The sequence below is a fragment of the Eptatretus burgeri genome, chromosome 4 (assembly GCF_056783735.1).
Source record: "Eptatretus burgeri isolate ZD-2024b chromosome 4, Ebu_testis_v1, whole genome shotgun sequence".
In the NCBI taxonomy this organism is placed as follows: domain Eukaryota; kingdom Metazoa; phylum Chordata; class Myxini; order Myxiniformes; family Myxinidae; genus Eptatretus; species Eptatretus burgeri.
The window spans coordinates 5,640,710-5,653,993 of record NC_140964.1 but is presented as its reverse complement, the minus strand read 5'-3'; the positions used below and the strand labels follow the sequence as shown (position 1 = coordinate 5,653,993).

General features: G+C 47.0%; 1 protein-coding gene across 1 annotated transcript in view; it reads right to left on the bottom strand.

The window, feature by feature from the left end:
• LOC147027389 (double-stranded RNA-specific editase 1-like) overlaps positions 1-2,516 on the bottom strand; it is a 266,163-nt gene extending 263,647 nt beyond the window's left edge. The window contains exon 1 of the mRNA XM_085876748.1: positions 2,017-2,516. Within this exon, the coding sequence (XP_085732874.1) occupies positions 2,017-2,116 (100 nt within the window). The 5' untranslated portion in view covers positions 2,117-2,516. The remainder of the gene's footprint in view (positions 1-2,016) is intronic.
• Positions 2,517-13,284: the final 10,768 nt, after the last annotated feature.

Genomic DNA, 13,284 nt, shown 5'->3' with positions numbered 1-13,284 from the left:
AATAAAATTAAAATTAAAATAAAAATTCACGAACTGGACTCGTCGAGATGAAAGGAAAGCAACTCTCGCTCCTCCTTCGAAGAAAGAACTGACGGTTCAGCACCTGCATCTCTCATTCCACCATTCCTCGAGCGATGGATTGCCTAAACGTAATGGACGATTCGCTCGGCCGTCGTACGAACCTTGGTGGAATTAAAAACAAAATAATAATTGTGTGCGCAGAAATCATTGGCACATGATAATCATAATGGAGAGAGTCGGCGGCGTCTTTCAGAAAAAGAATCCATCACGGAGCGATTTGCAAACACGAAGATAAATTGTGATGTGAAACATGATGCGATACTCGAATGAAGTGGACGTGGAGAACCGGCACGTTTGGTGGTGTCCCCAGCTTGCTCACTCACCCCAGGAGAGGTCTATCTGAAACAATAACAAAGGGTAAACACAGGCGTCTTCAGAAGATGCGGCGACCCCCAAGAGTGCTTTGTTGGGGCCAAGCACGTGATCACAGAGCACTTGGTACATACACCTCAACTTGCTGTTCCCCCCTGGCTGGCACAACTAGCTCATTCATTCATGCACGTCTCATGGTGGCCAAAAAAAAAATCACCAACAATGGGATGTCAATTTGGGTGGAAATGATCAAAAGGTCCATCATGCTTTCAAACATCGTGACATCTTCAACATCCAAAGGCTCGTGGAACCGACTGGTTCGGTGGCTCCACTTCCGTTCGTGTGCCACCTTTTTGGCTGCATCATTGGTTAGGGGCACGGCTATGCCGCTGATGCAGTGCCCCTATTACCAGTACGGTGCTCATTTCGCAGACCTCGGAAGGATGGCAGGCCGAGTCAGCCCCCCCCGGTGTTAATTCAGCGGCCAGCGGAGCTCGAACTCAGGACCCTCGGATCCCAAACCACCACCCTAACTGCTAAGCCAACGCCAGGCTGGCGGCTCCACCGCAGGGAAGAGTTTTCAGGCAAATAATGGCAAAGTTAAACAAACAAACATGGCCAAACACCCCATGGAAGGAAACAGGGGTGGCGTGTACCCCAGAAATGACCTCACACAATATGATGACAAAACAACCGACGATATAAAGTAACATCGTTAAGTTTCAACGATACCAATGATGTACAATGCACCGAGCACAAATATATATATATATATATATATATATATATATATATATATATATATATATATATATATATATATATATATATATATATATATATTATAATATTATTACAATATTATTAATACTGGATGTGGAACCAAGTCCATACACAAAGTGAAATGTGATTGGTTGATCTACAAGTCAGTAACCAAATACAAGATCGTTGGTCATCAATTATGTCACGAACTTACTGATCAATCTTTGTCTCTGTGGTGTCGCGCGCGCACACACACACACGCACACACGCGCACACGCACGCGCACACACACGCACGCGCACACACACACACACGCACGCACACACACACGGGCACACACACACACGGGCACACACACACGCACACACACACACACACACACGGACACACGTACACACATACGGGCACACCACACACACACACGGGCACACCACACGCACACACACGCGTACACACACGGGCACACACACACGGGCACACACACGCAGGCACACACACTGAGGCACACACACACACGCGCACACACGCGCGGGCACACACACATGGGCACACACACACGGGCACACACACGGGCACACTCACACACACACGGGCACACACACACACACTCACACACACGCGTGCACACACACACACACACACACACACACGCACACACGCACACACGCGCACACGCACACACACACGGGCACACACACACGCACACGGGCACACACACACGCACACACGCACACACGCACACACGCACACACGCACACACGCACACACACACACACACACACACACACACACACACACACACACACACACACACACACACACGCACACACACACACACACGCACACACACGTCGGGCGAACCTTTCTGCCGGGAGCGGCGGAGACGACGCCGTTTGAACCGTTGCCGGGAAGGTTCCACAGCCGAGCTGCTCCCCTGGTGCGCGGGTTCGTGAAGCGCCATGAGCTGCGATCCACCAGATTCCCGCCCAAACTGGGACCACAGAGCTCGGTGAACGCGCCGGTCCTGTGGGAGCTGCGGGGTTCGAGTCCACGCACCACGTGCGGGCCTCGGGGTACCTACCTGTTATAGCCGCAACACGTGGTTCCGATTCGCACGGCTCGCGTGCTGCTGTCGAACCGTGCCACGTGCAAACACTCGGACAACACACACCGGTGAAGAGACCGCGAGCTCACTCGAAACTGTGTGCGTGAAACTCCCACGTGCAGCTAGTTACACGAAGTTACCCGCTCGAGTTAGCGCTGATTGTTTGTAACCGCAATGCTCACCCGGTCACTCACGGAACAACTCTCACTCCGCTCTCGATTTGAGCGCCAAGACCCCGTCGTGATCACACCTGCCTATAAAGACGTGCGGTGGACCCGCGGCGGGGGGAGGGGGGCGTTACCAAAACGACGGATCCCACCAATCAGAGGTCAAGAGGGAGTGACGTCGGAGCGTCGCTGTCGCCGTGGGCGGAGCATTCCGCAGCGTCACGTGGGGTGGGGGGGCACATGGGTTTGCGCGACCACCTTGGAGGTGTGCGGTGCGCTTGGCCGAGCACCTGGCTTGTTACCTGTTTCAGAGAGCTCGTACCTTGGTGAGCCGTGATGTCTGGAGACTTCGGTTGGCTCGTAATGACGTCACACGGCACAGCAATGATACCATGGATGAGGAGGGATCGAGCAGCCCCGAACACCACACTGTGGTGGTCACACCCTCACACCTCAAGGTCATGAAAAACAAGGTTTCCCTCCCGCCTCCTTTCCGGTCTTTCACCCTCTACCCCATCCACGCTCCCCTCCACCCTCCCATCCACAGACCAGGTATCTGCAGAGCGCATGTGGTCCACGTCCATCAGGAACCGATGATCTCCCTTCTGGTGAAACGACCTCAATCCAGGATCACTGCTCACCTTTTCTTTTATTTTGTATACTTGTCGAGGCTCGTGTAAAGCTAACACACAACGCACAGGAAGGGGGGCATGAGACAAGAGGGGAGGGAGTGGGAAGGACAAAAACAGTGGGGAACAGAGAGATGAGGAGATCTGTGGAAGGGATAGGGATGGGGCGGGGAACATGGGGAATAGAAGATGGACATTACAGGGACTCTCAGGAAGGAAAGCAGGGAATTTGAAGGAGGTGGGCTTGGGTGGATTATCGGGGGGAGAAAAGATCGAGGATTTGGATGGGGGATGATAAGAGGTGGTGGTGAACAGCTGTTTTGAAGGCCTGGAGGGAGGAGTGGGATTGAATTGAGTGAGGGAGTTTATTTCAAAGGCGGGAAAAAAGGGGAAAGAAAGAGTGAAGGTGAGCAGTGATTCGTGATTTTGGTAAATTTACAAGAAGGGGGTTGCTGGTGGACCTTGAGCGCCCTGCAGAAATATGGTGGGGACAAATTGCAGACACAGCAGGGGGGGGGGAGGCTGGAGAGGAGACGGTAGAAGACAAAAAGACCACCGACCTGCCTGCGGTGACTGAGTGAGAGGCCCAAAGACTCATCCTCATCGTGGGAGATGTCAATGATCCGAAATGCCTTGGTTTGCACAGCGTGAAGCCGAAAAAGGTGGGAGGCAGGAGCACCAGCCCAGAGGAGAGAGCAGTACTCCATCAGGCTGCGGACGAAAGGTTTGTAAGTGGTCAGGAGCTCAAGTGGGCCGAGGAAGGATTTTGCACAATGGAGGATTCCCAGTCAGCGACTGGCTTTGGAGGCCAGGTTGGAAATGTGGCTTTCACAGGAAAGATCATGGAAGATAGTGAGACCCAGAATCTTGAATGAAAGGACTTCCTCCAGGGCATTGTTGGGAAAGTCGATGGGAGGGGGGGGGGTGGAGTTCCCACCTGTCCTCTCAGAGAGACAAAGTCAGAGTGTGAGATTTGTCAGGATTGAAAGACATGTTCCACGTGTTGGACCAGTTTGACTATATCCAGATCTGCAGAGAACGAAGAAGCTGCTGCTTGCTGGGCTGAGGGATGACAGATGGTACAGCAGAGGGTGGAGTCATCAGCAAAGAGATAAAGAGGATTTTCCAGAGAGCCGGAGAGATCATTGATAAAAACCAGAAAAAGAACAGGACCCAGAACACTTCCTTGAGGAACTCCAGCCTGGACAGGAAGAGAGTATGAGAGAACTCCATTAGGAGCCACACGTTGACTGCAACGGGAGAGGAAGTCTGCGAGCCATGAGTGGAGATGGCCTTGGATACCATGGGAAGAGAGTTTGGTGAGCAGGGCAGGGTGCCAGACCATGTCAAAAGCACGTGATATGTCCAGGGATACGGCTCTGATTTCCTGTCTGGCATTGAGGACCTCCATCCATTGTTGGGAGAGCAGAAGCAGCATATCCAGGGTAGAGTGACCTGGTCTGAAACCAAATTGATGATTGGAAATCAAGCCATTGGAGAAGAAGAAGGATTTAATGTCTGAAGCGATGATGGATTCCATAACCTTGCTGATGATTGGGAGAAGGCTGATTGGTCTGTAGTTACAGGGATCTGTTTTTGCATCTTTTTATGCAGAGCGGTAATGTTTGCTGATTTCCAATATGTTGCTGAATGCATCAGATACTAGTTCAGTATCTGATGCATTCTGTACTATTTCCGGATGTAATCTCTTTTCTACTGGCTCAGGACCTGATCCGTTGTGCACTGGTTCAGTGCCTGATCCGTGGTGTGCTGCTTCAGTACCTGATCCGTGGTGTGCTGGTTCAGTGCCTGATCCGTGGTGTGCTGATTCAGTACCTGATCCGTGGTGTGCTGCTTCAGTACCTGATCCGTGGTGTGCTGCTTCAGTACCTGATCCGTGGTGTTCTGCTTCAGTCCTTCATCCGTTGTGTACTATTTCAGTGGCTGACCCATTGTGAACAAGTTCAGTACCTGATCCATTTTTTACTATTTAAGTACCTGATCTGTTGTATAATAGTTCAGTCACTAATCCTTTGTGTGCAAGTTCAGAACCTGATCCGTTGGTGTACTATTACAGTTCCTGATCCATTGTGAACGAGTTCAGTACCTGATATGTTGTGTACCAGTTCAGTACCTGATGCGTTGTGCACCAGTGCCATACCTGATCTGGTGTGTACCGGTTCAGTACCTGATCCATTGTGTGCTATTTCAGAACCGGATCCATTTTGTACAAGTTCAGTACCTGATCTATGCTGTACTGGTTCAGCACCTGATCCGCTGGGTACCAGTTCAGTGCCTGATCCGTTGTGTACCAGTTCAGCACCTGATCCGTTGTGTACCTGTTCAGTACCTGATCCACTGTGTACTATTGCAGTACCTGATCCGTTGTGTACTGGTGTAGTACCTGATCCATTGTGTCCTATTTCAGCATCTGATCTGTTGTGAACTAGTTCAGTGTCTGATGCATTCTGTACTATTTCAGGATGTAATCTCTTCTGTACTGGTTCAGTGCCTGATCCGTTGTGAAGTATTGCAGTACCTGATCCGTGGTGTGCTGGTTCAGCAGTTTCTAACTGGGTGGATGAAAGAAGCGTAACAAATGTCGTGTACGGGTTTTGTTTTTTTGTGTGTACTTTCGAAACTTGTATGAGAGTGAACACACAGAACGTACAACAAGCGGAGCAGGAGACAAGAAAGGGGGGTCGGGGGGGGTGGACAGAGGGAAGGAAAAAACAGTGTGGAACAGAGGCATGGGAAGATCTGTGAAAGGGAGAGGGATGGAGCGGGGTACATGAGGCAAACAAGATGGACATGACAGGGACTTTCAGGTCCTAACATGACAGGGACTTTCAGGAAGGAAAGCAGGGAAATTGAAGGGGGTGGGTTTGGGGTGGATTAGCGGGGGTAGAGAAGATCGTGGTGTTGGATTGGGGAAGATAAGAGATGGTAGTGAACTGTGTTGAAGACCTGGAGGGAAGGGTGGGATTGAAGAGAGTGTGGGAGTTTGTTCCGAAGGCGAGAAAAAAGAGGAATGAAAGAGTGAAGGTGACCAGTGATTCTTGATTTTGGTCGTTTTACCAGAAGGGGGTTTTTGGCGGACCTTGAACGCCTTGCGGAAATATGGGGGGGGGGGACATATCTCATACAGAGAAGGGGGGCTAGGCCAGAGAGGAGACAGTAGAAGATATTCAGACCACCAACCTGCCTGCGGTGAGAGAGTGAGAAACCCAAAGACTCATCCTCACCGCGGAAGATGCCAATGACCCTGAATGCCTTGGTTTCCACAGTGTGAAGCTGAGAAAGGTGAGAGGCAGGAGCAGCAGCCCAGAGGGGAGAGCAGTACTCCGTCCGGTTGCGGATGAACGCTTTGTATGTGGTCAGAAGCTCAGGTCTGCCAAGGAAGGACTTTTCACGATGAAGATGCCGAGTCGGCGACTGCCTTTGGAGGCCATCTTGGAAATGTGGCTTTCCCAGGAAAGATCATGGCAGATCGTGAGACCCAGAAGCTTGAATGAAAGGACTTCTTCATGAGTATTGTTGAGAAAGTAGATGGGGACGGTATTCCAGATGGTCCTTTCGGAGAGACATCGTGAGAGTGTGAGATTTGTCAGGATTGAAAGACATGTTCCACGTGTCGGACCAGTTTGTGATTTTAGGCAGATCTGCAGAGCGAAGAAGCGGCTGCTTGCCGGTCTGAGGGATGACAAATGGTACGGCAGAGGGTGGAGTCATCAGCAAAGAGATAGAGGATTTTCCAGAGAGTTGGAGAGATCATTGATGAAAACCTGGAAAAGAACAGGACCCAGAACACTGCCTTGAGGAACTCCAGCCTGGACAGGAAGAGGGTATGAGAGAACTCCATTACGAGCCACATGTTGACTGCGACAGGAGAGGAAGTCTGTGAACCATGAGTGAAGATGACCTTGGATACCATCGGAAGAGATTTTGGTGAGCAGGCCAGGGTGCCAGACCGTGTCAAAAGCACATGATATGTTGTGAGAGAGTAGGCTCTGATTTCATGTCTGGCATTGAGGTATCCATCTATTGTTGGGAAAGCAGAAGTAGCATATCCAGGTTTTAGTGACCTGGTGAAAATCCAAATTGATGATAGGAAATGAAGCCATTGGAGAAGAGGAAGGATTTAATGTCCGAAGCGATGATGGATTCCATAACCTTGCTGATGATTGGGAGAAGGCTGATTGGTCTGTAGTTGCAGGGATCTGTTTTTGCGCCTTTTTATGCAGAGCGGTAATGTTTGCTGATTTTCAAGCATATGGCAGATGTCCTTGAGCGAATGAAAGGGTGAACAGAACAGAGAGAGGGTGAGCAAGAGCAGAGGAGCAGATTTTTAGGACACATGGGCTGATGCCGTCTGGACCGGTTGCAGAATCTGAGCCAAGGTTTGACAGCAATCTCTCCACCTTGTCAGGGTGTGACTGGGTAAGGTGGAGATTGGGACCATACTCTGTACAGAGCGTTGGTGCTGCTTAAGCAGTCACCTTGGCTATTGGGCACAATCCTGGATGGGTCACCACTCCAACACAGTATACCAGCATGCTGTCACTCATTTTGCCGACCGGAAGGATGACAGGTCGAGTTAACCCCACCTGGTATTAATTCAAGAGTCGAGCGGGATTTGAACTCAGGACCCTCGGATCCAAAGCCCACCACCCTAACCATTAAGTCAACACCAGGCATGACTGGGTAAGGTGGGTACAGAAATCGATGGGTTTGGGACGCAAGATTTAGAAGCAAACACGGACTTTAGGCATTCAGCCTTTTCATGTTTTCATGTACCGTGTCAGCAGTTTGGCCATTTGAGGTAAGGGAGGGGATGGAGGGGAAACATACATCAGAAACAGACTTAACTAGACACCACCAGGATTTGGAGGAGGGAGAGAGGTTTAAGGGTTCAGCCTTGAGATGAGAAAGATATTGTTTTTTGGCTCTCCTGAAGGTAGACACACACTTGTTCCGATCTTCGAGTTAGGAACCGAGATTACCTTCAGTTGAATTTGCCTTCCATGAGGCGAAGGCGAGTTGTTTCAGGACAACTGAAGAGGAGATGGGATAAATCTGTGCATGAGAGAGACCAAGTTTCTATGAAAGAATTACCAGGACCAGTTGGAAGTCGAGATGGGAGACCAGTCAAGAAGTTTAACGGCTGCTTGAAGTCCCTGCCAGTCAGCCTGAGTGAAATGCTGGACTCGACGGTGCTGAGGAGGTTCTCCAATAACAGCCAGAGATGTTGACTTCAACAAGCACGTGGTCAGATGAACCGATGGGAGCAGAAGAACAGCAGACATTTTCAGGGAAATTAGTCAAAATTAGATCCAGAAGAGATGGAGTACCGTTGGTTGAGATCCGGCTCGGGAAGTTGACAGATTGTGTCAGTCCCAATGAGTCATAAGAAGTATTTTGCTGAAGTGCCATGGCAGGTGAGAGAGGTGTACTGTATTATAGACTTTTGGAATGCATTTACAAGGTACGTCAAAGGATCACGCTGTTAGTCATTACGAGGGTTCGTGGTGTGGCTGGTGGAGTAACGAAGTAGATTGGAGTCTGGAGGAAGCAAAGAGAGTGAGTGGGAGGATGTCTTGAAATGCGTCACACAAGAAAAGGATCTGGGGGTGGTAATGGATAAAGGGTAGGAGGGGTAGGCAGACACCACAGTGCTCGGCAGCTACAGGTAAAGGTAACATGGTTTTCGGTTGTATTCGTAGGGGGGTGATTTATTATAAATCAAGAGAGGTGACTTTAACACTGTATAGAAATTTAGTGAGAACTCATCCAGAGTAGTGAGTGTAGTTTTGGTTTGGTCAGCACACCTGAGGAAGGACATAGGTACCATCATGGGTTCAATGTGGAGTGACTAGATTGATTTTGGGCCTCGGACCCACCTCTGGGAAGCGGCTGAAGTAGACGGGGACTCATACATTGTGAAGGAGGTGGTTACGAGGGGCTATGATAGAGATGTTTAAGATTATGCAAGGTAGAGACAAGATATGTATTTGTTGCACATATATATATATATATATATATATATATATATATATATATATATATATATATATATATATATATATATATATATATATATATATATATATATATATATATACACACATGGGGCTGCAAAAGTAGGTTTACAGTAAGGACTGTACTTTAATTCATTACTGTATACCTACTTTTGCTGCCCCATATATATATATATATATATATATATATATATATATATATGCAGTATATACTGTACATATATATATATATATCTTAATTACGTAGTTTCAGAGTACGTGAGTCACACCATAAGTATGTCTATTAATTACGTCCTATTGGAATGTACCTTTTTGACATTTAGACCCTTTTTAAACACTTTAGACCTCTTCGTTTCCTTAGACTTAGACCCTGCCCTTTAGCCCGCTTGGAGCTTAGACTTTTGAGACGTTTTAAACCCTTTTGACACTTCAGACGTTTTCGACCCCTTGACTGTTTCGACCTTATAGACCCTTTAAACCCCTTAAGACCACTTTGACCCCATGGACCGTTTAGATGCTCAGATCATTTACAGACTCTTTAGTACCCCCTTTAGACTCCTTAGACCCTAACTACTTTTGGAACATATTCTTTAGACCTTTTAGACCCCTTCAAGACCCATTAGACCCGAAGATTGAAATATATGCTTTCGACCTTTTAGCCCTTTTCCACACCAACAACCATGGGTATACCCCTTAGACAAGAAGACATTTAAACCCTATAGACGTGTTCGACCCTTTTAAGACCCCTTTCGACACACACCACACAAATATCCATGGAGACAGACTCCACTTTTTCAGCGAATCATGTGCAATCTCCAACCACGAGCAGGGTAGGTAGTCCGTTCGATAAATCGATGAAGTGATGGATTGAATTGATGTGCTGTTGATAGAGCAAGGGTATGGTGGACCAAATGCACCAAAGTACCATGAAGGCAGCAGAACAGACTTTCAAGACTTGGAGGCTGAAAAAGCAGGTCCGTGATTTATACGGCGATGGCAACCCCACAAGGATTCGTCCTTCATCACGATCGCCTTGCTGCTTTTGTTATGCGACATCTCCAACTCTGCTGAATCAAGCAAACGGTGCGGATATCAAACTGCATGAGACGCACACGTAGTGTTTGTTCACCATTGCGAGATGTGCAGTCAATGTGAACACAACCAAGTGCTGAGAACGGAGATTCCTAAACAGATGATGAACTCTCCATGGATCCTTTAACCCATTAACATGTGTCACCGTTAGCACGAAATATATAAAACTGAGTGTGGAATGGTTTTTTGTGTTGCACCAAAAATGTGCACTCTGTTTTTAAGAACAATTTCACATTCATGTCCAAGGTGTGACTCGAACCCGATTCTCAGAGCGTCGGTGCTGCCCGCTCAGGTGTGGTCTGGCACGACCACCCCAAATATTTCAAACAACCTTCAAGAGGATGTGAAAACACCATGAGGGTTCAAGTAACGCACATCCTTCATTGAGAAACATATTATAGTGTGATAATGCTGATATCGTGCTTTGAAGGTGAAATCTCAATGCGTGTGAAAAACTGGAGCAAGGACAACAACCCCGCAACACCCTCACAACACCCTCACAACACCCTCACAATCCATGCATAACCAGAATCACACACAGCACCCTCATGGTGCTTATTGTAGGTTTGGTGTGGAATTGGGAATGAGGTCATGCCGGCACCCATCTGCCTACTCTTTTCTAATGACACCGACTGGCACTTTGACGTCCACCGGCGATTGCCAACAGACGGGAGACCCAGCTTTACGACCCTCAGAAAAGAAGGTCTCAATGGCAGTTTAGAGTCGGGTCGGAAATCGAACCCAGACGAGACAGCGAATACGCCACCCTCGGAGCTTAGCTATCCCACGCATACCTGAACTCAAGGTGCACGTCCTGCATATGAAGAGGAAAGGGTTAATTTTACTTTCCCGTTTGTCGATTCCTGCTCCGCTTATCTGATCAATGGCGACACTTGTGAGTGACGTCTCATCTGTTTTTGCAACGAAATCTCTTCGTCAAGACGCTGGGAGAGTTGCACGCATTGTCCGCACAGCACACACCTGGATGTCCTTGAGCCGGTGGACTTTGCTGGCGTTAACTGACTGGTTTCCTCCAATGGAGATGGCACGAGCGGTGTACTGCAGTGTGACCACTCCTCATTTTCATAAATGCCAAGGTGAGCCAATGAAAAAAGGCAAGAATTCACAAGGTTTCGGGAAAGCGATGATAATAGAAAACCTATAGAAAACCAAGACGCCAAGAAAACCTATAGAAAACAAAGATGCCAAGGTGAACAACGAATAGCCATGATCTTGTGAAAAAAGCCAAGGACTAGTCACACTGAGCCAAAACATCTCAATGGGCCAAACCTTAATAATCGAAAACATCCTCATGGACCCGCAATAATCCAAAACAATTCAATGGACCAAATCTCAATAAGCAAAAAACATCATAATGGACCAAACCTCAATTATCCAACTCATCTCAATGGACCAAATGTCAATAAGCCAGAACATCTCAGTGGACAAAAACACCTCAATGGACCAAATCTCAATCAGCCAAAACACATCTCAACTGGAGGTGGAGCACTCGTGAGAGTGCAAAACCTCCGCCGCCAATACTGCTGGGTCACTCAAGTGAACCTTATATCTTATTCATTAAATATGATGTCAACAGTGCTGACAGTTATAGTTCTTTTCTCCATTTTTTTTTTTGGGGGGGGGAGGGGTTGGAAATCACTTAAAACATGTAGAAATGCAAAAAAAAGAAATCGAAATTTTGTTGAAAAAAAAGTTGCAAAAAACTTTTTTCTCTCTAACTTTTTTTTTGGGGGGGGGGGGTTGGAAATCACTTAAAACATGTAGAAATGCAAAAAAAAATTTTCTCTAACAATTTTTTTTGGGGAGGTTGGAAATCACTTAAAACATGCAGAAATGCAAAAAAAAAATTTTTCTCTAACAATTTTTTTTGGGGGGGGTTGGAAATCACTTAAAACATGTAGAAATGCAAAAAAAAAATTTTCTCTAACAATTTTTTTTTTTGGGGGGGGACCAAGTCCAAAATCTAATGGCATGAACCTTGGACCATACTTAACCTCCCCCACGAAGTTTCGTCGAAATCCGTCGAGGAGTTTTTTCCGTAATACTGTTCACAAACAAACAAACAAACAGATTAAAAAAAACAATCATCTTGCCAAAAGGTGACCACGTGTGACTTCTTTAAGGTCACACTGAGGTGAACAGAGCTGCTATCCACCAGGAGCGGCTCCTTGAGGAATATCTGCCCACGAGAGATTCCGATGAGAATCGTTCTACAGTGTAACCATGAAAAAAATCCGTTTTTTCGTCATGACGTCATCAAATGACGTTATAGCGTCAAACTTTTGAAAGATCTGGAAAGCACTTATCAAGTGCTTTCATATGAGGTATTATTCGATATAGTATCTAAGATTTCAAAATTTGACCTTGGGGTCAAAAACTTTCGACCTCCAGCGCAAACCATGAAGGTCAAGGCCAATCGCCACCAAAAATGAATCAGCTGAGCGCCAGACCATGAACTATATTCCCATGAAGTTTGAAGACGATCCGATCAAAATTACTCAAAAAATAAGGGTTTCGTCGACTTCCCTGATTTGCGACAAAGTGACCTTGACCTTTGACCTTGACCTTCAAAATTTTGTGCACTGAAAGGGACCTCTATAGGACTCTGATATGCGAAGTTACAAATATTTCCAATGATAACTGTGCTCTGCAGAATTTTTTATACGTGATTACAGAAAAACAAACAAAAAAATAACATACAAGCTGACTAACATATCTTGCAAAAACTTCGTTTTGGCAAGATAACAAACAGAAAGAGGTGAAAACAGTAACCTCCGATCTTCGATGGTGGAGGTAAATAAGCCAAAACAGTGTGACCACTCCTCATTTTCACAAATGCCCAGGGAAGCCAATGAAAAAAGCCAAGAATTCACATGGTTTCGGAAAAGCGATGATAATAGCAAACCTATAGAAAACCAAGACGCCAAGAAAACCTATACACCAAGAAAACCTATAGAAAACCAAGAAAAAATAACCATTGGTATACCGGATATGTACAATAACCATGGGTGGACCGGGTATGTACAATAACCATGGGTGGACCGGGTATGTACCATATGTATGATGAGGTTAATGGA